The 25,859-nt window shown below is 38.4% G+C and overlaps 1 protein-coding gene across 3 annotated transcripts; it reads left to right on the top strand.

Moving 5' to 3' along the window:
* The first annotated feature begins 9,784 nt into the window (after window positions 1-9,784).
* On the top strand, window positions 9,785-25,584 carry si:ch211-106e7.2 (uncharacterized). Of its 3 annotated transcripts, none has more exons than XM_051689822.1 (5): window positions 9,785-9,851; window positions 10,782-10,841; window positions 17,499-23,576; window positions 23,690-23,749; window positions 25,079-25,584. In XM_051689822.1, exons 3-5 carry the CDS (start codon window positions 17,543-17,545, stop codon window positions 25,231-25,233), a joined length of 6,249 nt encoding a protein of 2,082 aa, XP_051545782.1. In that variant the 5' UTR covers window positions 9,785-9,851; window positions 10,782-10,841; window positions 17,499-17,542; the 3' UTR covers window positions 25,234-25,584. The 3 variants fall into 3 exon arrangements, with proteins under 3 accessions (XP_051545782.1, XP_051545783.1, XP_051545784.1); XM_051689824.1 differs by having other exon boundaries at window positions 9,808-9,851; window positions 10,782-10,821; XM_051689823.1 differs by lacking the exon at window positions 10,782-10,841.
* Window positions 25,585-25,859: the final 275 nt, after the last annotated feature.

Here is a 25,859-nt window from a genome sequence, read left to right as displayed (position 1 = left end):
TGTCACAGTAGAACCACATAACTCAAATCAAAGGACAGCTCAACAAAAATGACACACGATTTAGTACTATACAGAACAGTGCCCTTTTAAGAGATTTTAAGTTTTGGACCCCATTGACATATTTTATTGGGGGGGGGGTGTCACTAACATCCTGTCTATACAGGGCGCATCCGTTCACGAGACGCAACACAACGTCTTAAGGCTATCTACACTGCAGTGCGGGCGTCGACATCAATGTTCTAAGCCATTTATTTGTGTTGTTGGTAGTAGTAGCGCCAGCGCGTGCAGCACTAAATGGTACGGGACACGCGTTTACTGTCTCCGCAATGCACCGCAACGGACGCTTGCAGTGTAGACAGCATCAATGATTATAATGGGTTCTATTGCTTTTGACGCAATGTAGACAGGGTGTGGGGAAACTATAACAAATAAAACTTGAATATTATAGGAATTTTATAATGGAACGCTAAATGTAATGGGCAGATTTAAACATGCCCACATTTATCCACCAAAATTTTTATAATTTTGGTAGTATAAATGCACACGGTCTGGATTAAACTGCCCATGTTTCCACCATTATATGTAGGGAATTAGCGACTTTGTGACAGGGTATATTTCCAACTGCCAGCATTCATCACCAATTATATGTAGGATTTTATATGTAAATAATTAATTAATTTGTTTAAGAATCTTGGCCGCATTCAACCACCATTATATGTCAGGAATTTGCATAATGGTTAGCTTATGGATTTAAGCTTATGCCTGCATAATTTTTCAACCACTAATGCAGGTAATTTAGCTCAAAGGGAATCTTGATTCGGGGAATAATATAAGAATGAATCTTTACGTAAGATCAAAGTCTTCGGCCAGCGATGAGTTGATCTGAACATAACGTTAATTCATACAGTAACACTACTTTCAGTGTGATTGAAAATAATATCACAAATAGATTTAAACAATGTTAATGAGCAATGCAGAATTTTAGGATCAACAGATTTCTAAGGACTGATATGATTTAATAAAATACACAGTCAAATTCTCTTTGAATACAAACAAGACTTTATTGCTAATCTACAACATAAAACTAAACTAATACACATAGACAAACATAAAACAGCTTGGTGAGTGAGCTGTAACAGAAGGTGAATGGAAATTATCTGTAGCAGAGAAAATTTAACTTTATGGAATCTATAGACCATGCCCTGAGAACCATCAATACTTAATTTATTATACCTCGATTTGCAATCGGGTTGCTCAAAGTATTTAAATGAAACACCAGCACTTTCTAGCAAAACTCTGGAGGTGTACTTGCGTTTCATTGTGTTGATTTGGTTCTTTGGCTGTGTCCGTAGAAAGTTCTGGTTGTGCTCCGCTGATGTTTTGGACCTCTGTTTAAGATCGTGGATGCCGGATAGTTCGGTGCTGGAATTATCAGGCGGGGCTTTGAAGCAATGTCTTCGACATCTTTGGAGAAGTTGGACAGGATGGAGTTTGAAAACTCCTGCTTGGTTCAGTTCCAGGAGGCCTTTGTTCGGTTCAGTGGATGGGTGATGGAATGACCAGGTAGAGCCCCGGAAGTGAGGCCTCCTTCCTTGGACAGAGGTCAAAGTGTGTGTAAGCTGTAGAGCATAGAAGAGAGCCAGCGAGAGGCGGTCAGGCATGGCCTTTTAACCCTTTTGGTTTGGTCCAACACTGAAAAGGCTCTAAGCCAATCAGAAGTGTCTTTGTTACATGATCGCCTCTTTTTTTTTTTTTATTTTTATTTACAATCCTTTGTGTAAAGGCCTCTTAAAATTCCCACTCGAAAAAGTAAAAGTTTTAATATTAAATAAAACAAATTATAACAACAAAATTAATTCACCCATTGCTCTCCTCATGGAAAGGCAAACTTTTACATACCAAACACGATATATCTGCTCTGAATAATAGTTAACTAACTATTTCAACATGGATAATACAAGGTTAAGAATCACAATCACAATGTATCAGTTATAAAAGTCATAACACATATTTTAAAGGTTACATCAGGCTATAATCATTTGTGTAAGATTAATTTTTACTATCAAAAATAGACTGTGCATTGTGCAGTGTAGAATCATAATACAATGGAGTCTTTTGATAGTGTTATAGTTCATAATATATGTATATGCATTGTAAAAACCTAAGAAAAGTTTGTTTTGTGCCTTTGGAAAAGCACTAGTTTTGGTCCAGCTAAAGAGAGTTTCCAAAAGTTCAGATCCAGTGAGAGTCTGTTCAATGTCTCTGTCTTGGATGAGTTTTAGCATGTGATGGTCATGCTTCCACAGAAAATGTCTTGTGCTCCCGTATTAGTCTATTTTTTTAAGTGTAGCAAACTGGTTATATCGAAGGACAAAGACTGGTTTAGTTCTGAGTGGGATTTTGGGGGAAGGTTGTTCCTTCAGCTGAGAGAGTTAAAATAGTCCTTTTGTTCTGGAAAAAGTTGACACTCAACAGAGCTGCTTTTATGGACTTTTTTCAGGCCTCTTCAGCTCATTTACACCCGGTTTTGGTAGACTTTCGGGCGTCAGCAGGGCAAAGTCTTTAATTTATGACGTTGAGGAATTTCGGGGCCTTTCTGTATAATTTATCTTACTCTTCCTCTGTTTCCTAGCTCCTCAGATCTGACGACAATAATATATATATATATAATATATATATATATATATATATATATATATATATATATACATATATAAATCTTGCTACATCGAAAGATTTAGCATATTGTGTCAAATTTTGCTCTACCAACATAACCCTTAAAGGGGACAAATTACATGATGTAATATAAGTCTCAGGTGTCCCCACAATGTTTCTGTCAATTTTCAGCTCAAAAGACCTCACAGATTGTTTATTCTACCGTGCCTTTATACCCCTGTTTTGTAGCCCTATTCCAAATGGGCTGTTTTAGTGTCTGTAGCTTTAAATGCAAAGGAGCTGCTGCTGCCCACACCCCTTTCTGGAAGTGGGCTGTGCCTTTCCCACTGGTGCCATGGATACCCCGGCAACAACAATGCAGGAGAACTTAAACAGTTAAAAAATTATAAATAACATGGAGAACACACTAAGTTAATCATCTTACTGTATTGTGCATAACAAAGGTCGAGTTATGAAATATGATAAACAGCTATAGTTGTCGAAAATGCCACTATCATAATAGTTTTTTTAAATGATGACCGGTTTTATTACATGGAAAATCTTCATGGCATGACCACTCAAGCGGGACTGGGGAGGACACCAATCAGTTTATATCATAACCAAAACAGAGCTACAGCTTCATTGTTATGGAATAAGGTAGTTAGGGACTAGTTGCTACGTTTTTCGCGCAACATGCAAACAAGCAAATTCAGAAAGCCAAATTGCAAACATTAAAATAGTATAAAGTGCGAAACTTACAACTTGCAAATCTGAAGTTGGGTCACGGATAGTTGGTATTGATTCATCCTTGATCCTTAGCTTTGAAGCAAATCCAGACTTGTGTTGACCATCGTTGATGAAGCAGTCTGAGTTAGCACAAACGGCTCTAGCAAGGAGATAAATATGGCGGACTGTGCGCTGCTTGCTCAGGTTTTAATGAGAACGGATCTCTTTGCCAGCCGTGGGCGGTACCTTTCCCCTTTTGACATCATAAGGGGCTGCTAACCTAAACGGCTCGTTCGGAGACACTGTTTTTTATTGATGGGGAAAGGAAAGAAATGAGGGGATGGTCTTTTACCATATTTTCTGGTTGTCTACACACACTGGGGACACATAATTACATTCAAAAAAATTGAAATGTGGATTTTGCATAATATGTCCCCTTTAAATCTAGACTATAGCACTATAGCCATCAAAAACTGAGACAAAAACAAATTCTGTAGAAAAGCATTATAGCCTTCAACCAGTTGTCCACTAAAATTAAAAACATGTATGTAACCATTATCTAAATCATTTTATTTCATTTTATAATTTATTCGTTTAGTGATCCAGCCTAGTGAATCACAAATTGATAATCTGATTGCTTTCACTCTGGCGCCTCATTTCATCAGCAATGCGTCAGATCCTCTTAATTCAATTAGACTGTTGTTAGGAATTTTCAGGATTGGCCCCTAAGTATCAAGTCAGGTCTGCAGTCACTGTCTCGATCCAGATCCTCATGAGGGGAGAAATGAATGACACAGACACTTAAGTATGCATCAGAGATTTCTCGTACTTTATTGTTCAGCACAGCATTATATATCTTTGTAAGAACAGGAAAAGCAGTACACTATCCAATGTAATCAATCATTACCTTATTTGAAAAAGACGTACATACAGAATCTGCATTAATTATGTAAATGAAACTAAATATTCTAGAACTGAGGAGTGGTGTTCAACATTTGACCTGACACTCAGAGTAGAAAAACAGGAAACCCTTTCCAAATGATTTCCGTTACTGACACACACACACTATGAAAATACTAACTGAGTACTAGCTGTGAAATGTCAGTTTAAATATATATCAACTGAGAGGTCAACTTTTCTCACAATGTCCGCTTTGATCCTGGAAGGACCACTCGGAATCTCAGTTGACTTCGAAAGCGGGTAAGTGTACAAAATGAAGCATAGCAATATTATGTAGTTTTCGTCCCTCCACTGGCCCTCCTAATTTTCAAGTTCCCGGCTAGGCACTGGCGCTGCGTGTTCAGCTCCTCCAGTACTTTCACCGTTCGCTTTCGAAATAGTCGGACTCTCCTCGAGTGCAGGTTTCACACAGCTTGTGTGTATCCACTGTGGTTGAAGATCCGTTAGCACTCCAGTTCTGGTCAACGCCAGGACAGTAGCTGGGCCCAGATACTTTGGCTCCCCCAACTTAGTAGGTTTTAGACACCTGAGCAGGACCTGCTTACAAATGGGTGAGTAGGGCTATCTGCAGGCAGAGGGAGAGAGAGAGAGACATTACCATTTATGCCACTTAATGTCTTAATGAGTGAATCCACATATTCTGCAATCACCACCTCCGTGTCACCTGTGGAAAGAGAGAGCCAGCGCAGCCTTTGACCCATGGGGTCAAGAAAGGCCTACCCATTAGTATTTCAAATAGAGAGAGAACTTAGTGGTAGAGTATGGTGTCTGAGCTCAGTCAACACAGCTGGCAATACATCAACCCATGTTCTTCCTGTTTCAGTACAGGCCTGTGGTTAGTTCTCTCCACCACACCAGCTGACTGTGGATGATACGGTGTGTTTATGTTTAGTTCTTTTGCTAAGAGCTGTGTTACCTTTGAAGCAAACTGCCATTATCGCATTCAGTGACCGACAGGATACCGAACCTCGGTATTATTTCTTTAGCTAAAATTTTAACCACGGTCTTAGCATTTTCCCTAGCACACGGGAAGGCTTCTGTCCACTTGGAGAAGTGGTCCACAATGATTAATAATAGTTTATTGTTTCAATACGGTGGCATGTAGGTAAAATCAATTTGCAGATGTTGGAATGGTAGTTCTGGATGTGGTAACGAGTCATGTTTTATAGGCTTATGTCTGTTATTCTGTACACACGTTAAACATGAATCCAGGATTAAATTTACAGCGTTCCCTACCCCGTTTATGCAATACGTTTATTTAATTGACTGGATTACCTTTTCTTTTGACACATGAGAAATACCATGATAATGTCGGCAAAGTACTACTATGGCTATTTTTGGTAAAGCTAGGCACCCTTGTTTGTCTCGTAACAAATTATTTTGATCTGGTTTTACTTAATTAGAGGCCCAATGTTGGAGATCAGATTCATATGGATTAGCCTGCAACAATTTGATGTCAATATCTCTGACTAAAGTGGATTACATCATCGAAACAGTTTCATCAGCTTGATTTAGATCAGGGCTTACCACAACTTCGCTGCCCATTTCGCAACCTCATCAGCTAATCTGTTTCCCCTTGCCTCCTCAGACTCTCCTGTCATGTGTCCTGCAACTTTTATTACAGCCAGTTTAGCAGGCAACTGTGCTGCTCTCAGAAGCTCTGCTACTAGGTTATGATGGGATATCAGTTTATCCTCGGCTGTCTTAAAATCTCTTTCTTCCCACATCATGGCAAAATCGTGCACCACCCCATATGCATATTTTGAATCTGTGTATATATTGATTGATTTGTCTCTGGCCAATTGGCATGCTCTAATCAATGCAAACAGCTCAGCTGCTTGTGCGGATTTGTATGGAATCGAATATGCTTCGATGATACGATTTGGAAGTTCAGTTATGGCATAACAACACCAGTATACAGCATCATTCGGTTTTGAACATCACCCATTATATACCAGTGATCCCCCTCCTCCTCGTCTGCCCTGCAAGAGGTGGATGCATGCAGATGATCCAAACAATCATGTGAGTCATCAGAAAACTGGTCATTGGTTAACAACTTATGCAATGACAAAGTTGGACCATGCACAATGGAGGTTGGTTTAATAGTCAGATTAGCAGTAGCCAACAAAATAGCCTCATACCCTGATTGACGTTGTGCTGTCCTGTGTTATGTAGTAATATTAAGCATAATTGCTCCTACCTGATGCGAGGTGTGCACAGTCATAGGGTGTGAAAGAATAATGCATTCTGTGTCTTGTACCATCATGCTGTAGCAGCAACCACCCGCAGACACGCAGTGAGGCCTTTGGCGACTGGATCTAATGTCTTCGACAAGTATGCCACCGGTCTATATGTTCCACCATGGGACTGGGTGAGGATCGCTGCTGCTGTGCCTCCAGCCTCATGCATGTACAGATGGAAAGGTTCACCATAGTTTGGCAGACCTAGAGCTGGTGGGGAACTTATACTGTTACGCAAGTGCTTGAAAGCCATGTCCATTTCAGCAGTCCATTTTATGGGCTCTTCGGTCCCTGAGAGTGTGGCCTCTCTCAATATCTTGTCGTACAATGAGCAGTTCAGGACCCAGGTTTGACAATAATTAACTAGACCCAGAAAACTTTCCATTTGGGTCTTTGTTGTCGGATGTTGAAAGGTGGTTACTGTTTTGACTCTATCTGTGGAAAGATGAACTGTTCCTTTCTGCAGCTCATAACCCAGATAGTCAACTCTCGGTTTCACCCATTGCAGCTTGCCTTTTGACGCCTTGAAACCAGGATGTCGTCAGCGTATTGCAGCAGACAGGTCTGTGATGGCAGCTTGGTGTCTTTCAAAGTAGCGTGCACTACAGCAGAGGACACAGCAGGCGAGTCTCTAAATCCCTGGGGCAGTCTTGTCCATGTGTATTGTCGGCCTCCATACGTGAACGCAAACAGGGTCTGCGTGACAGGCGAGACTGGCACACTGAAAAAGGCAGAACACAGATCAATAACATTAAAACAAGTTTGGTCTGCTGGAACAGAATTAATAGTTGTGTACACATCTGGCACTATAGGAGACATTGGAACAATTAAATCATTAACATTAGCCTTTTTGACAGGATTGATTGGTGTGTTATATGGTGAATTGGTTGGCCTCAATATCCCTTGTGACAGCAACTGTTGTATTACTGGACCAATACCTTCTTCCTTTTCTTTTGAGAGTGGGTACTGTTTGCAGTATTCTGGTATGTTAGACCAAAGTTTAGCCACGTATGGCCTAACGTCAATTAGGCCAGCCTCATCTTTGTGGGTGGACCACAATGCTGAGTTGACATTGAGTAGTTCCTGTTTCACATCAGAAGACTTCACAGACATTGAGCTGAGCACTTCACCACAAGTTCCTGTACACACAGACTGAAAATGCACTGAAGAAAATATAAGTTTCAAAGAGTTAGATTCAAATGATATCTTAGCACCAATTTTGTGCATCAGATCACGCCCCAATAAGCAGAATTGAGAGTCAGGTAAAATTACAAAATCATGCATCCGAATAATAATAATAATTAAAAAAAAAAAAAAAAAATGTAAACAATAATGTGCTTCCTGCCTTCTCCATGTGACGCGTGACCTTACCAACGAGCTTACGTCATCCCTCTCATGAGCGCACATCACAGAGATGTACGGAAGCGAACATTTGTAGTTAAAAAGTTTATAAGTATTGTTTTGTTTCACAAAATAATCAATCGTTTGCATTCAGAAGAAATTTATTTGTCGACTGGAGTTGTGTGGATTATTTTGATACACCCTAAAAATGCATTTTGGACCATCAAAAAATGGAGTACATTCACATGCATTGTTTAGAGGAGGAGGCCTGAAATGAAATCCTAAAAGTCTTAAATTCTGTTTTGATGAAGAAAGAAACTCAGATACATCTTGAGGGTGAGTAAATTATCAGCAAATTTTCATTTTTGGGTGAACTATTCCTTTAAATATATATATCAACTGAGAGGTCAACTTTTCTCACAATTGTCGTGGAACTTCTGCCTCTTATGTAAAGAATCACTCTCAAAGTCTTGGGTTTTGATGCCATGAGATAAGACTTTTTTTAAATAATAAAATCTGAGTTGGTCTGCAAAGCAACTGCAGATTCACTCTCTACATGCTCTTTTGTATGTTTCAAAACAGTCTGTCCCCCTAGGTGGGGATACATTTTCATTTACATCTTCAGTGTTGGGGAGTAACGGAATACATGTAACGGGATTACGTATTTAAAATACAAAATATTAGTAACTGTATTCCACTATAGTTACAATTTAAATCATTCGTATTTAGAATACAGTAACATTCAAAAAGTATTTTGATTACTGAAGAGATTACTTTGCATTTTATTGTCATTTGTTTCATTTAATATTTAGTTCTTTCAGATGGAAAACATTTATACATATAAATGATGTGATCCAAAGTGCATTTGAACAGCAGTGAAACACTTTCTTATGATGTGTTACATTCATACGAGCAGACAGAGAAGTAAGTTTGAAGTAAGTTTGGAGCACAAGAAATAGAAATAAACCTTGTGTAAATTGTCAGCTTTACGCTAAGCTAAAATGCTATTTCTAGCCATTTTACATGCACATGTTACCAGGCACGATCATATTTTTTTATCAAGAAAATTCACGTTGGATCATAATTTCTTTTCTTCTAGTAAGACCTTTGATATTAGGGCAAAAATCACATTCTTGATAATAATTTTTGTATTGTTTTCCTGTAAAAATATCTAAAAATCCTTAAAACAAGATCAATTTGATTGATCTTGTTTTAGAAACAACACTGCATAAGATATTTCGGTTTTTATAGTCAAAACAAGTGAAAAAATCTACCAATGCTGAAAACGTATTTAGATTACTGACCTTGAGTAATCTAACGGAATACGTAACAAATTACATTTTACAGCATGTATTCTGTAATCTGTAGTGGAATACATTTCAAAAGTAACCCTCCCAACCCTGTACATCTTATACCTTCTGGGCTCTCTGCCACAATTGTCTCCTCAACTTTCTTCACTTTGCTACTTCTGTGGCTCCAGTCTGTTTTTTCATGCATATAGCAAGAGGCCCAATTTTATTGCTTCCAGATGTGAGCACAGCCCCCCCACCCACCAAACACACAAATACATTCCTGGCCATATGCTTTCAGGAATGATAGTACTGTAACTTTTTCTCTTGTTTAACAGTTATGAATACGTTCTTACTGATTATAATTAATTACAGTTCTGATCAGATCTGTGGCGAAATCTCTCCGTAAAAGTCACTAACTTGTTAGGATAAAATTTACTAGCCCGTAAAAACAACAAAAACAAAACCCCTCACCAACAAAAGAACTGCAATGCATGAGTCTTCAAGATGAAAAGATACCTGGCAACTCAGGGCTGTTTCGTTCCCGCCCACCTCTCGTGCAGATGAAGGCGTGATCAAATCCTTCTGCTGTTGCATGGAGTAAGCGGAAGAGAATACCCTTTCTTTGCACGAACGATCAGTAAGTTATTCAAATGTTGTTTTTGTTTGGGCTTTGTTCATGGCCCGGTGGTAATGTCTTGCTGTTGAGGAGCAGGGTTTCTTGGTTTAAATGTGGTTGCTGGTTAAAATATGTCGATGTTGTTGTTTCCGAACACGGAGAGGAATTCTTTGTTTCAGTCCGTTTTCATTCAAATTCATCCCTAGAGAGCTTTTAAAGTTACATTTAATAAAAAAATCATAAAAAAAACTCTTAATACTACATATATCAGTTGATTGGTTGGAAATTACTGTGTTAATACATTCCAGTCTAAGCTGTGTGTTTTTTATTTATTTATTTATTTATTTTATTAAATTGTAGCTGTATCAGAGTGTTTGATTGTGCATCTGTTACAGGATAACGTTTAGTTTTTGTAGATTCGATATGTACAGTCGGGATGCAACAATTGTTGCATGAATATTCTGGGTTCAATACAAGTTAAGGTCAATCGACAGCATCTGCGCAATGTTCATTACCACATACATGTAGTTTCGTTTCGAAGCAAACATGGAGGTTACAGTTAGGCACTTATACAATGAAATTGAACGGTGCATTTTTTTTTTTTCTTTCAGTCATCTCATGGTTTATAAAGCCAAGCATCTGTTTAGTAAAATACACTATGCCCTTTAATTTCTCATGTCTCTTACATGATGAGTAAACTTTTTGCTAGAACAGTTGCTTGAACCCTTTCTTATCTCTAATTCTTTATATCCTATTTAACAATCAAATATTTCAGTCATTATTCTCTTACAGGCTTTTGATTGATTACATAACTGCATATATGGTTAAACGTAACATTACATGCACTGGAACTTTCTTGATCTAGTTTTTTTTTTTTTTTTTTTTTTTTTGGAATCCAAAAGTAGTGAAAATAGCATCAAAGACATTCAAGTCTCCTCTGTTTACCCACAGGCCTTTCTGTAACATGAGGATGCTTTCTGGATAATTTTCAGTGAGTGACCACTCCAACAGGTAACTAACATTGCCATCAAAAAAATCAGTTAGATGCTGGATTTAAATTAAGACCCTCAGAGCAATTTTAGACATGAGTATTGAACCCATGAATGGCATTCTCGAAAATCATAAACCCAATTGGTGGTATAAAACTGAAATCAAATTATCCAGAGAGAAATTTAAATCCACATTACAAATTACAAATCATTAATGATTACCAGCACCAGTGAGCATAGGATGACCTATATGGTAACACGCTCTCACTTCATTTTCTCTGTGAGTGAACATCACTCTGAATGATCAACTTCAAAGTAGACTATTATAGTAGATTTTTAATAAACATGAACTAAAAACATAGAAAGCCTGGACTTTATGTGACTCAGGAGAGGGCATATGAGGTTACTGAAAGTGCTGATGTTGCAAGAAACACTCTGTGCACTAAGCTGTAGCAGAGATGTTGCAAGAAACACTCTGTGCACTAAGCTGTAGCAGAGATGTTGCAAGAAACACTCTGTGCACTAAGCTGTAGCAGAGATGTTGCATGAAACACTCTTGTGTCCTCAGCTGTAGCAAAGAACAATGGTACTGAGACATGAGAAAACTCTGGGAAGCACAGCAAAGTTAAAGATTAACACAACCAATAATCAAAGTAACTATATTTTGCTTAGATTGTGATGTATTATTCACTCAGAATGTATACTTTCATGATAAATGAATTTAAAATGTTATTTTTTTAAATGGACTAAAAGCCAGGTTTCCACCATTAAAAAGATGTCAGTGAAATAATGGTGGCGAACAGAATCCATTGGATACAAAAAATATTAAGAGGGCATAGACACGAGGTAATGCTAGATAACAAACTGTATAAAAAAAGGAGGGTTTTGACCAAGAGAGTCAGATCTCAGCTGAAATCTCGGGTTTGTTGGTTTGCTCAATAAACTCTAACCTTTGACACCTGGAACTCCTGGCTTCGAGAGTTTTCTTACAGAGAGGGAAGAAAAGTCTTCCATGCTCCACAACACTATCTACGCCAACCATCTGTAATGATAAGACACTAGTTCCTTAAGTTAGTGACAGTGATGAAAACATCCATTATTCCTGGTGATCAGAATTAGCAACTATAGTATATTTTTATTAAACATATAAAAGATATTTGTAGAGTAGCCTGGGCATTATGTAAACCAGGAAAACTCTGAAGGCTGCATGGCCTACGTGACTGTGCTATGGGAAACCCTGAATTTTCACTGAATTAAAGGGAAAAAATTCTATTGTACTCAAGTGTTTTTGTCTTGTTTTCCATTTAAAATTGTCTAAAAATCCTTAAAACAATATACGTTTACTTGAGAAGCAACATATAAGATATTTAGACTTGCTTTTAGAGAACAGATCTTGAATATAAGTATATTTTGTCTTTACTGCACTCGCAGAAGTATAACCAAGTGAAAAAAACACTTATATACAAAATACACTTAAGATACATTCTCAAATATAAGTATATTTTTCACTTGGTGAAATGCAGTGCATCTTTTTTTTTTTTTAAAGGATGTTTAGATATTTTAAATTATTTGTATTTTTAATATTATATTCAACATTCTCTGATAACAATTTTTTCTTCTGCAGTATAGCTTCTATGGTATATTTTCATTTAATCATTCAGTTAATCCATTCTGATGATTGCATTGGCAATATGCAATGATCTAAAAATGACAATGTGTAATCAACGTACTATGATAAACTGCATTATGAATGTTATTCAGTATGCTACATATATAATCATTCATTTATTGATTTAATTATCATTTACTCAGTTTGATAATCAGGGTGCAGAATAATGGAAAAATACAGCTTGGAAAGTTACAGTCTCTATCTGTGTCTCCCTGTAAGGCCCTTTCTGTGCCAAGGAATAATGAGTTAATGCTTTTAATAGAACCGAGTCAGACAATGCATGATGCGAAGCAGACAATATGTGTGAGCTAGAAACGGATGCATGTGTCAGGAGAAATGGGGAGTATTAAGGATAAACGGGATGAAACGGATGCATAGGGAGTATTAAGGATAAAAAAAAAAAACCTGTGGCAGTGCACACACTTCTCCATCTCACAGGGATGTTTTGTGTGTGACCAATAAACTCAAATAAGGGAAATAATTTATTATACTAATCAAATTAATACAGAAAGTAATGATTGTTAGTAATATAAAATATGTAACCATATGAGTTGATTATAGTGTTTTATGCATATAAGATGGAATAGTTATGCTTTTGCCACCACTGAAGTAAACTAGGCCAGGATGTCTGGTTAGAAGGGAGATAGTGTGACGTAAATGGCGGGGCAAAAGATTTCATTGGATAATATTATTAGATGATATTATGGGATGATTTTGGGATAATTTTACTGGATAAAGAGGCCATCACTCAAAGAGATAAGAAGAATAGAAACTGTATAAAATAGGCATGTTCTAAAGTGTAATTTGGGATGCTTCATTAACCGTCTTTGCTTTGTTACTCTGTAATAAAAGTCTATTTTTAGAATCAGAACTTTGCGCCTCCGAGAAATCCTTGACTCGACTATGCTTTGATTGCTGGTGTGGGGAAGCTGCCATGAAACTCCCAAAGTAAATGTACATTGTTTAAAAGGAGTTTTAGATATTTATATTGAAAAACAAGCCAAAACAAATCAAAAACATATTTTGTTGCAGTGTATAATGGTGCGAAGACTACCTCTCACCTTTCTGTTCATTTCAATAAGTTCAATCCATCTTTAACTCACAAAAAAACAAACTCTCTCTCTCATTAATAAAGCTGCGCATTGCCAATTTTCTTCACGATAAGAAATGCACAGTGACACACATATAACGATTCAATAAATTGCGAGCCATCATGTTATAATCTAGCTGCGGCAAGCGTGCGTGAGGGGGATGAGCATCCTCACGACGAGCACGTGAAGGGGACGAGGCAGAGTGTGCCTCAGCCGGGTGCAGTTTCAGTCTCTTCCCCCTTACATCGGGACATTCGTGCAACTCATCGAAGAGGTGCTGACCGCACCAAGAAATGCCACTTTCGGAGTTTGTAGTTATTTACATGACCTGCTTCCGTATTATTTGAACTTTAATAAAGCTATAACGCATTAAATATAAAAGCATTAAAGATGTCACGTGTTTACTTTAAAGACGCTCGACAACTGTTTGACAACGAAAATTTTTGTCGACAATTTTTTATTGTTGACGTTGTCGACTAATGGTTTCAGCCCTAGTAATATGAGATGTCACATTGGGTATTAATATTGTAATGATAATCGATTCTTAAATTCCATAATCGATGCATTGAAATTTCTTTGAATGATTGATGCACTGCAATGCATCGATGCATTTTCACATACTGGGTAGTATGCCATTTTCTAACATCAGAACTTTAATATTAAAAAGCTACTTCGGAACTTTAATGTTAACTAGATTGAAAAGGTTGGCTTGAAAATGCCTAGTCCGAGTGTTTATTGATATATAGATAGAATGCTTAGCTAGGTATTGCTAGCATGTTTTAGCATGTTGCTTTGCAAGGCTTTTGTATTTGGTTGTTAGGCAGTTACCAGGGTGATACTAACAAGGCTCCTTGCTAACCTGAGTCAAATGAGCCAACCCGGAATCTCTACAGTGTTCTGGTGCAGAGATATGTGTTTTGCTACTTGGTTGCTAGGGTGATCCCATCTGGTTGCTAGGTAGTTGCTAGGGTGTTACTAACAAGGCTCCTTGCTAGCCTGAGTCAAATGAGCCAACACGGAATCTCTACAGTGTTCTGGTGCAGAGATATGTGTTTTGCTACTTGGTTGCTAGGGTGAGCTCATTTGGTTGCTAGGCAGTTACCAGGGTGATACTGTCGTGGCAGATTCCCCAAAATGGCAATCGATGCACAGTCGAGTCAGAGATTTCTCAGAGATGCAAAGTTCTGATTCCAAAAATAGACTTTTATTACAAAGTAACAAAGCCGAGGTGGTCCATGGAGCATCTAAAATTACACTTCAGAACATGCATATTTTATACTGTTTCTGTTCTCCTTATCTCTTTGAGTGATGGCCTCTTCATCCAGTAAAATCATCTTATGACTCCCTAGTTTTATCATCACCGTCTCCCTTCTAGCTTGTCATCCTGACCCAACTTTGCTTCAGTGTTGGCAAAAGCATGACTGTTTCATTTTATATGCATAAAACAAACTGTAATCACTTCATATGGTTACATATTTTATATTGACTAACTATCATTACTTTTTGCATTCATTTAGTATATGAAATGATTTCCCTTATTACAGTAGTTGGTTACACAAACATTCCTGTAAGATGGGAAATGTGTGTCCACCCGCATACATGTTTCATCTCATTTCTAGCACTAATTAACACACACACATCATATGCCTTTTTTGGACACCAGGCAGTGCCTGACTCCTGGTCTTATTAAAACATTACATCATCATTTTAGTATCAACACACACACACACACACACACACACACACACACGCATCTCCTTCAAGGTCATTCACGGAGTTATACAGAGAGAGGCTGTAATTCTCCATAAAGAAGTTAAGTTGTATTTTTCCATTGATTTGCACTTTGATTATTAAACCAAGTAAATGATAAGTAAATCATTAAATAAATGATTAAATATCTAACATACTGAATAATATTCATAATGCAATTATTCATAGTACATTGATTACACATTGTCATTTTTAGATCATTGCATATTGCATAAATATTAATTCAATTATCAAAAATGGATTAACTGAATGATTAATTAAAAATATTCCATAATACCAACAAGGCTGCTTGCTGGCCTGAGTCACACAAGCCAACAATTAAGTCTATGATATTCTGATCCGGAGATATCCATCTAAGCCAATTTGAATGGAAGTCAATGGGTTTTGGTTACTAGGGTGCACTAAATGGTTGCTAGGTTGTGGCTAAGTATTTTACAGCATGATATTTAAAGGCTCCTTGCTGGTCTGAGTCAAAGAAGCCAAAGTTGAAGTTTCTATGATGTTGTGGTGCAGAGATATGCATTTTGCTATACTGTTGCTAGGGTAAGTCCATCTGGTTGCTAGGCAGTATCTAGGTTGATACTAAAAAGGCTCCTTGCTAGCCTGAGCCAAATGAGTCAACCCGTAAGTGTCTACGATGTTCTGGTGCAAAGATATGTGTTTTGCCACTTGGTTGCTAGGGTGAGCTCATTTGGTTGTTAGGCAGTTACCAGAGTGATTTCAAAAGGCTCCTTGCTAGCCTGAGTCAAATGAGCCATCCCAGAAGTCTCGATGTTCTGGTGCAGAGATATGTGTTTTGCTACTCAATTGCTAGGGTGACCCCATCTGGTTGCTAGGCAGTTGCTAGGGTGATGCTAACAAGGCTGCCTGGCTTTTTCAAGCCAACCTAATAAGAAGTTTAAATAGTAGATCAGTAGGCTTGCTTTTCAAGCCAACCCATTTATTTTAAACATTTCTGTGATGCAGGCCTCCATTGTTTTAAAAATAAACGTGCACCTTACATAGGGCCCTATGAAATCCGATTTATTTTTTCTCAAATTCCGTTTTATTTTTTTCGAAATTCCGTTTTTTTGGATTTTTCATTTTTAACCAGTTTTTACTTGTAAAAAGTCAACTACGTGCACAATTGCAATATGTCAATATTTTTTTATTCAAACTGTGGATACATTCAGGATAGTGTAAACTCTCACCACTCAAAAGCTCTCGGGGCAAAAATATAATTCATACCAGAGAATAAAATAAATGAAATTGCAATAATTAGCCTGTAGGCCAAATAAAATATACAAATAAAAGTGTAGCTTAAAAACGGAATTTAGCTCAAACTAAGTCCTTTCTGGTGGCTCAATGCCCTCAGTTAATGTTATTTAATTTAATTTAACATGTGCTGCTTTTTTTTTATTTTTTGGATTTTTTCCCCTTTTCACCCATTTTGGAATGCCCAATTCCCGCGCATCTTATCACATGGCTTGTTGAGCGCGTTGACACGAAGACATAGGCTTCACCCCATCCACCACGGCAACCATGCTCAACTCTTATCAATGTTTCTTATCAATGATGGCAATTCACGCGTGAACGTGAATATTCGAGACATGGTTACTAGGCAACATTGACTCATTTGGCCATATTTTAGCAGGATTCAAAAGTCTCTGACTGGTTATGTTTGCGAGTATTTTACACTATCATGAGTTATGTGAAACACGTAGGTTTGGAATACCAACACAGAAAAATATGCAGATTCCGTGTTTATAAGTAAATTCCATTTTTATGTATAGATTCCGCGATTCTGTCCGTGTTTTTCGCAATGCGGAAACCATAGGGACCCTACTTACGGCACTTTGCAGTGGTCAAGAAGTATTTCGAAGACTTTTTGATTAATTTCTTTTAAACTCTGATGTGGATTCAGACAAATTAAATTATCACATGCCCTTGGTGTTTGTCAAAACACAGTAGGTAATTTGGCCGTTTCTTGCGGGTGGTCGGAGAAAACAATGACATTTCGGATTCAGAAGGTAATAATCACAGACTAGCCCCTGTAAATCCGGGAATTAAATCACGCCCCCATGTAAAACAATTACCGTCCGAATAGGGCTTAATAAATCTTTCTAATGTCAAGCAAGAACTGTTCTAATAATTGTCCCCTTTTTTACAGGGATGTGATTCCACCACATATTCAACAAGCACACATTCATTAGAATGCAAGCCGATTCTCAGCGCCCAGGACAATGGCAAAACTTTCATGGCAATGTGGACACATCTGGAGACTGGACATCCAATAATCCAGGCCACATCCTTCACCACCAATGTGTGGCACCTCATCTTGCAAGCTTCACATATCCAAATCAAATTGCAACTGGAAATGAGTTAACACAGTTCTCTTGCACAGTCCTACAGACAACCAGTGACAAAGGTTTGACTAGTAGCACTCAGTCTACTGAGAATATGATGCCACCACAAGAAAATAACTTCAATTCAGAATGTACAGGAAAACTGAACTCACACATTATTATGTGGAACATGCCCTCTTCTAATTGCCAGATGTTCTTGCCAGTGAACAACATTAATGTGCAGGGGTCTATTTATGTTGCATCGAACAATAATGGGCCAAACATGTCACATTGTGCTCTCCGACCAAGCTCAGAGACCTTTAACTCAAATAACAGTTCATACACACAACAACAAACTACCTCCATTTCAACTGGCCCAAGTAGCTCACAACAGTTTGAAGCAAACAGAACTATGGACACCCAGAGTCACAATGAAACTGAAAGAAATGTGAATACTAGAAGCCTGTATAGTAGGCAGCAACATGCAAATACTGCTAATAATTTGCCAAAACAAACTTTGCTAAATCAAAATTTGTCAAAGTCTGCCAAAAAAAGAAAGTCATCATCCACCATGAAAAATCCTCTCCCAACAGAAAATGCACCTCATAGACAGAGTAGTCCTATTGGTGGATACATTTACCCATCTACCTGTGCTAATCCGCAAACACTTTCTACTTGTAAACCGAACCTCCAACAGAACAATGCTGCACAAAAAGCTGTTGCTGTTGTCACACCATTATCTCCGGTAGAAATAGCATCTGCTGATTCTTCAAACAAATCCATACATAATACAAAGATAAGTGTTCTTGATGCAAGATCAGCGCAAGGAACAATACACCATTATCCGAATATTCCTCATCCTCTGGCAAACACAAATCTGAAGGCAATGGGAGAATCAAATAACCCGACAAGCAAGCATCCACGGCCAAGTTCAGGAGGAGAGCAAAGGCTATATGATGGACTTTGTTATGCAGCTGGAGCCAGAAGTCCTGTTTGGACTGATGAGTCTACCAGTGATAGTAACTGCACAGCCTCACCAAAGCTGCATAGAGTGGTTACAGAACAAAAGGAGTCTGTGCTGTCAACTCTGAGACAAGCTAACGAAAAAATGCCTAACAATAACTGTGCAGTCACAGATTCACAGAGGACGGCCAAAGAAGAAACTGACAGGTGCTCCCCTATTCCTGTAATAGAATGGTCACTAGACAGATTGCACACATTAATAGCCATGGTTCAGCAAATAGATGATGGACATCAGAAAAAAGTCTGCAAAACAGATCCTGGAAAGGAGATTTTGAAGATTTATTGGAATGGGGATTTTTGCAAGTTTTGTAATGCAGCTCAAACCGGCATATATCAAAACATAATGAAAGAAGTCTTCTTTTACTGTCAGAAAAATGACCCTGTGATACTGAGGCAAATTAGAGGTGATAAACACAACCAAATCGCCAAGGATTTTCACATTTTAAAACACAATGAAACTCCACCAAATATGATGCCCTACAAGTCATCTTGGTTAAACCTTAATGAGAAACTTGATGACATTGACAAGGAATGTGGTTTTTCTTGGTTCTATAGGTCTTTACATGGTACCCCCCAGGAGAGGGATGAACACAAAGTAAGCAACTCTGCTTGTGAAATGACAAGCAAATTGTTAGATGCCTCTGCTCAGTTAGTGGCAGCTTGTCACAGTCAATGCCAAGCAGAAGCAGTGAACAAAGTTCCAGTTGAAGAACAAAAATGCTTGGAGTTAAAAGACACTAAATCAGACAGTGAGAGTTTTTGTGAAAACATGCATGTTTCCTTGGAGCAATTGCAACCTGTGACTGATAACTGCTCAACAAAACTTAATGTTGTGCTTACAGAACAAGCCCATTCTCAACCAAGTATTGTAAATCCTCTGAAGACCATGACTAATCTGGTGAAGGTGTTAGATAAACAAAATGTCCCAACTGAAATGTCAGTAAAGGCAATGCTGGATGACAGATTTTGTAATGATGTTGAAGCCATGTTGACCGAATCAACCAGCCAAAGTAACCACACAAGTTTACCAAAGCTCAATCCCATGGTTGCAGAGCAACAGGAATTTTTAACATCTAAAATAAAAAACAAATCTAATATAAAAATGGACATCAATGACCGCACAGTCACCGATAACAATGTGAGATGTAAGACTTTGCCAAAACCTAATTTAAAATTGACTGTGCACATAAATAAAGAGGTGATTGAGAAGATTGAAGCTTCAGCCTCTATTCAGATTAATGTTCTCCCACAGGAAATGGCTAAAAAGTACTTTGCTGGTGAGATTATGGAAGATAAGGACCTGCAAAAAGATAATTGTACACCACCAGATATGATGGACAAGTCATCTTCACTGGATACACCCCATGTATTTGACCCAACAGCGGAAAAACAGAGAAACATGGAGAAGTTGGAGCTAAATGACACACATGCAGACAATTGGAGTCTTGGTGAAAACTTGCCTGTATCCTTTAATAAGCAATCAATACTTGTGACTGATAATTGCTCAGCTAAGATTAATGGAGTAGTTACAGAAAAAAACAATTGTCCATCATCAAATGTTGTAAATCCACTGAAGGCCAGGAATGTTTTGGTGAACATATTGGATAAACAATATGTTTCAAAAAGAGCACATCAGCACTCAACTGGAATGTCAGAAAAGCCAAATCTGAATCACGGATTTAGTAATGGTGTTGAAACCAAAAGTTCCATGTTGACTGAATCAACCAGCCAAAGTAACTGCACAAGGTCAACAAAGCTCAATCCTGTGGTTTTAGAACAAGAATTTAAGCCATCAACTCAAATACAAAATGGATCCAATAAAAACAGTTACTGTACAGATATAGATAAGGGCGTGAGATGTGCGAGTGTGCTAAAAGCTTGTGAAGAAGAGGAGACTGAGAAGATGGACATTTCAACCTCTATTCAGATTAATGTTCTCCCACACAGAACTGCTGAACGGTGCTTTGCTGGTGAGATGATGGAAGATAAGGACTTAGAAAAAGACAATGCTGCACCATCAGAGATAATGCACAAGTCATCTTCGCTGGAAACACCCCAAGTATTTGAAACCATATCAATAGAAAAATGGAGAAGTATGGACCGGTATGACAAGAATGCAAAAAATTCAACACAATCAATTCAAAGCACATTATTAGATGTCCCTAATAAGCCATATTTAATGGAGCATAATTCATACAAAACCAAAATGGCAAACAAAGTACCAGTAGAAGAACAATCATCCTTGGAGTTGCAGGAGAAAAACTCCGATATTGAGTGTCTTTCTGAAATCTTGCCTCTTTCCATTGAGCAATCAATAGCTGTGGCTGATAATCACTCACCGAAACATAATGATTTGGTTACAGAACAAACTAATTCTGAAACAAATTTTTTGAATCCACTAATGGCCATGACCAATCTGTTGAGGTTACTGGAAAAAACTGATGTTTCATTAAGAAGGCATCAGTGCCAAATTGGAAAGCATGATATTTTGGACCAAAAACATCAATACTCAACTCCATCAGAAGGGTCAAGGCTGGGAGATCGTTTTAGTAATTGTGCTGGAGCCAAAAGTCTTCATGAATCCTCAAGTCAAAGTGATGGTGCAAGCTCTCCAAAACATAATCCCGTGGTTGGAAAACAACCGGATTTAGTGGTGTCATCACTAACACAAAATGAATCCAATGAAAAATTGTCTAACAGGGACTGTGCGGGCACAGATAACTGTATGAGAGATGAGACTGAGCCAAACCCTTGTACAGAAGTTGTGGCTTATACAAAAGAAGATGACATTGGCTTGGACTCTTTAGCATCTCTTAAGATTAATGTTCTCTCACACTATATAGCTAAACAGTGTTTTGCAGGTGAGGTGATGGAAGATAATGGCTTGCAAAAAGACAGTGCTGCTCCACAGGAGATGCAGCACAAGTCATATGGGTTGCATCTTCTTGAGGAACTCTACAAGTCTTTTAACGATACACCCCAAATACATGAACAAACATGCTTGAAGTTAAATCAGACTCTTCCTGAAAACTTACCCATTTCCTTTGAGCAATCACTACCTGTGACTGATAACGGCTTGCCAAAGCCTAATGGTGTGGTCAAAGAAGTAACCAACTGTCAACCAAAATTTGTAAATCCACTGGAGGCCATGACTTATATGGCTAAGAAACTGGAAAGACTGAATGTTTCAAACAGAAAACGTTTACGTCAAATATTAAATGAACAAAACAGTGTTCTGAAAAGAAAGCATCAATGCTCAATTCGAACATCAGAAACGTCAAGGCTGGATGACCATTTTAGTAATTGTGCTGGAGCCAAAAATCTTGTGTTGATTGATGAATCAAGCAGTCAAAGTGATTGCACAAGCTCACCGAAACGTAATCCTTTTGTCGCAGAACAACAGGAGTTTGTGCCATCTCAAATACAAACTGAACCAAATGAAAAAATAACTAACAATGACTGTGCAGGAACGGATAAGAGTGTTTTATGTGAGACTGAGCCAGAACCTAGTGGAGTTGCTGTGGACGCTTTAGCCTCTGTTCAGATTAATGTTCTTTCACACGAAATGGCTGAACAATGGTTTACTGGTGAGATGGAAGATCAAAGCTTAGAAAAGGCCATGGCTAAACATCCTTCCAGTGAGGACCAGCTAAAAGTTCTAGTCCTGGATATAAGGTCTGACACAGAAGTGCTCATAGAAGATGTTAAGCCAAAAGAAAGCAACAATCAAAGTGATGTTCATGATGAGTTGGAGTCTTACTGTTGTCTTGCTAAATGGTTTCAAATTTTGCAATATGGAGATGGCTCATCATGCAAGTGCCAGGAAAAAGCAGTATTGAATGAAAAGGGGACTGAAATAGAGGCCCATGCTACGAATTTAGAGGTGCTGACAAATAAAGATGATGGTAGCAATGCCTTCTTTGATGAATGTGGACCTATGGAATTGGAATTTGGTTCTCCTGAAAGAATGGACGAAAATGCTTCTCAAAGCACAGAGGCAAAAAACCCATTAATGTTACATACAAATGATGCTTATGTTGACAAGATAAACATTGTGAAGGACAATACAAGTTCTGAAATAGAGGTATTTGAGGTAGAGAGAGTGATGTCAGAGCAAACAGAAGAGCAATCGCCTTCAAAATGTGCAACAAATGAGACTCTGAAGCTTTGTGAGGTGGAGAAAGACCCCTTAGATCCTGATTCTAAGAGACAGAAAACCAAAACTATATGTCTTTCACTGTATGGGTCATCTTCAGATGGAAGCAATAAAGTAATGCCAACAAGAAGATATCAAGTTAAAGAAAGTTGTCAAGAACCACCAGAAACTCTTAGAGTAATTTTAAGCTCTCATCAGAAGACAGAAGAGAAAAGCAAGTCAAATAAGCGTAAATGGCTAGAATCTCTGAACAATGAAGATGCTTTGGAGACGAGACGGAAAATATTTGGAGCATCCTTTACAACCATTGATCCGAGCAGATCCTCCCCTTCACATGAAATAACCCAAAAAAGAGTTTCTGAAGTTTCCAAAGAAAATGCACTTTCATCACCATCAATCAGTAAACTGGTTAGTCCAAGTTTTAATCCCCAGAGCAAAGTCCATTTTGCTGACGGAAATAGACGAAAGGGAAAACTGAATGATAGAACAAAACAAATTTCTATTAATAAATTTATTATAAGGGGGAAGTACATGCCATCCAAATCTTCTTTGCAGTCACCTTTGACTGTAATGAAAAGTCAATACGAAATGGGGAACCCTGCTTTGATGCCATTGGAGGAGGGTCTTGGGTTGGAATTTAAAGTATTGCCCAAGTCTTTCAACTTTACGGATGGAAATGAACTCAATGGCGATCAAGTGGACAAGTCCACAAATTCAAAAAATGGTAACTTTATGCTTATTTATACTTCTTTTATTTACGGGATGTGTATGTATTTGTGTCTGCTGTGTTGTATGTACTTAATGTATGTATTTAAATTATTGTCCCCTTTTCTTAAGAGATGTCACACCCAGAAGATAAACTAGCTAGAAGGATGAAGACTAGCCATGCAACACAAGGTTTGGGGTTGTTTATTTGAAACATACACTATATTGCCAAAAGTATTCGCTCACCCATCCAAATAATTGAATTCAGGTGTTCCAATCACTTCCATGGCCACAGGTGTATAAAATGAAGCACCTAGGCATGCAGACTGCTTCTACAAACATTTGTGAAAGAATGGGCCGCTCTCAGGAGCTCAGTGAATTCCAGCGTGGTACTGTGATAGGATGCCACCTGTGCAACAAGTCCAGTCGTGAAATTTCCTCGCTACTAAATATTCCACAGTCAACTGTCGGTATTATAACAAAGTGGAAGCGATTGGGAATGACAGCAACTCAGCCACAAAGTGGTAGGCCACGTAAAATGACAGAGCGGGGTCAGCGGATGCTGAGGCGCATAGTGCGCAGAGTCAATCGCTACAGACCTCCAAAGTTCATGTGGCCTTCAGATTAGCTCAAGAACAGTGCGTAGAGAGCTTCATGGAATGGGTTTCCATGGCCGAGCAGCTGCATCCAAGCCATACATACCAAGTGCAATGCAAAGCGTCGGATGCAGTGGTGTAAAGCATGCCGCCACTGGACTCTAGAGCAGTGGAGACGTGTTCTCTGGAGTGACGAATCACGCTTCTCCATCTGGCAATCTGATGGATGAGTCTGGGTTTGGCGGTTGCCAGGAGAACGGTACTTGTCTGACTGCATTGTGCCAACTGTGAAGTTTGGTGGAGGGGGGATTATGGTGTGGGGTTGTTTTTCAGGAGCTGGGCTTGGCCCCTTAGTTCCAGTGAAAGGAACTCTGAATGCTTCAGCATACCAAGAGATTTTGGACAATTCCATGCTCCCAACTTTGTGGGAACAGTTTGGGGATGGCCCCTTCCTGTTCCAACATGACTGCGCACCAGTGCACAAAGCAAGGTCCATAAAGACATGGATGAGCGAGTTTGGTGTGGAAGAACTTGACTGGCCTGCACAGAGTCCTGACCTCAACCCGATAGAGCACCTTTGGGATGAATTACAGCGATGACTGCGAGCCAGGCTTTCTCGTCCAACATCAGTGTCTGACCTCACAAATGCGCTTCTGGAAGAATGGTCAAAAATGACCATAAACACACTCCTAAACCTTGTGGAAAGCCTTCCCAGAAGAGTTGAAGCTGTTATAGCTGCAAAGGGTGGGCTGACGTCATATTAAACCCTATGAATTAAGAATGGTATGTCACTTAAGTTCATATGCGTCTAAAGGCAGATGAGCGAATACTTTTGGCAATATAGTGTATGTTGTATTCATCTCATGAATTTTAAAATAGAGGGATAATAAATCTAAACGGCCTTGATCTGCTTGTCTATCTTCAGGTGCTTGGTGTTTCACCCCCTTGAAGATGAAGCACACTGGTTCCAACCAAGCCACAGATGTCTCTGGCTCAGGCAGCCTCTTCCAAGAATTCAAGAAGAGATTTCATGACAAGAACAGGGAAAACGCCTCCAGACAGAACTTAAATTCTAAGTAAAGGACTTGAATTCTTATTATAATTTAAGAAAATTGGCTCATTCTCATGTTTTTACTCTCTGTGAATATGATCAGCCTCCCGAGTGTTTTCAAATGGGACCATACTTTGCCATTTTACTTTACTATATTTTATTTTTAATGCATTCATTTGCACATTGATGATGCTTTTAAATGGCTTGTTTGGTGTTACTGTGAGAGTCTGAGTTTTATACAACTTTATTCAAAAGATACATTGTTTGAGTGGGGTCATTGATATTTATATATTTTTGCTGCTTTATTTCACTGGTTTGTTATATTTGTCTTTTGATACAGTATTTTTGTACATTTGTAATAAAATCTTTTTTTTGTTGAACTGTTTTCATTTGATCTTAGCCTGATAAAGTTATGATGCACGAAACAAGTAAAGAATATTTTGAAAGTAACCCAATTTACAGAAGTATAGTGAATGTTCTCATCGATGACCGAAGAGAGGAGTGTAACGTAAATGAATACAGGAAGTACACTTTACATATACATACATACGTATTTACATATTCGGCCCAGGAAGAAGCAACTACAGTAACAGATAGGCTGCTTTAGTAGTTAACACATGCAGAGACAGGAACAGGAATGTTCAAACAATGCATA

The sequence above is a fragment of the Myxocyprinus asiaticus genome, chromosome 46, assembly GCF_019703515.2.
Source record: "Myxocyprinus asiaticus isolate MX2 ecotype Aquarium Trade chromosome 46, UBuf_Myxa_2, whole genome shotgun sequence".
Classification (NCBI taxonomy): Eukaryota; Metazoa; Chordata; class Actinopteri; order Cypriniformes; family Catostomidae; genus Myxocyprinus; species Myxocyprinus asiaticus.
Note: the sequence above shows the minus strand (reverse complement) of the source record. Positions and strands in the feature narration are given on the sequence as shown.

Bases quoted from the DNA above. Each gene is read 5' to 3' on its own strand.
- si:ch211-106e7.2 (XM_051689823.1), top strand. From the start codon at position 17,543: ATGCAAGCCGATTCTCAGCGCCCAGGACAATGGCAAAACTTTCATGGC. The intron at 23,577-23,689 runs GTAACTTTATGC...CCTTTTCTTAAG, and splicing joins GTCCACAAATTCAAAAAATG to AGATGTCACACCCAGAAGAT. The intron at 23,750-25,078 runs GTTTGGGGTTGT...GTCTATCTTCAG, and splicing joins GACTAGCCATGCAACACAAG to GTGCTTGGTGTTTCACCCCC.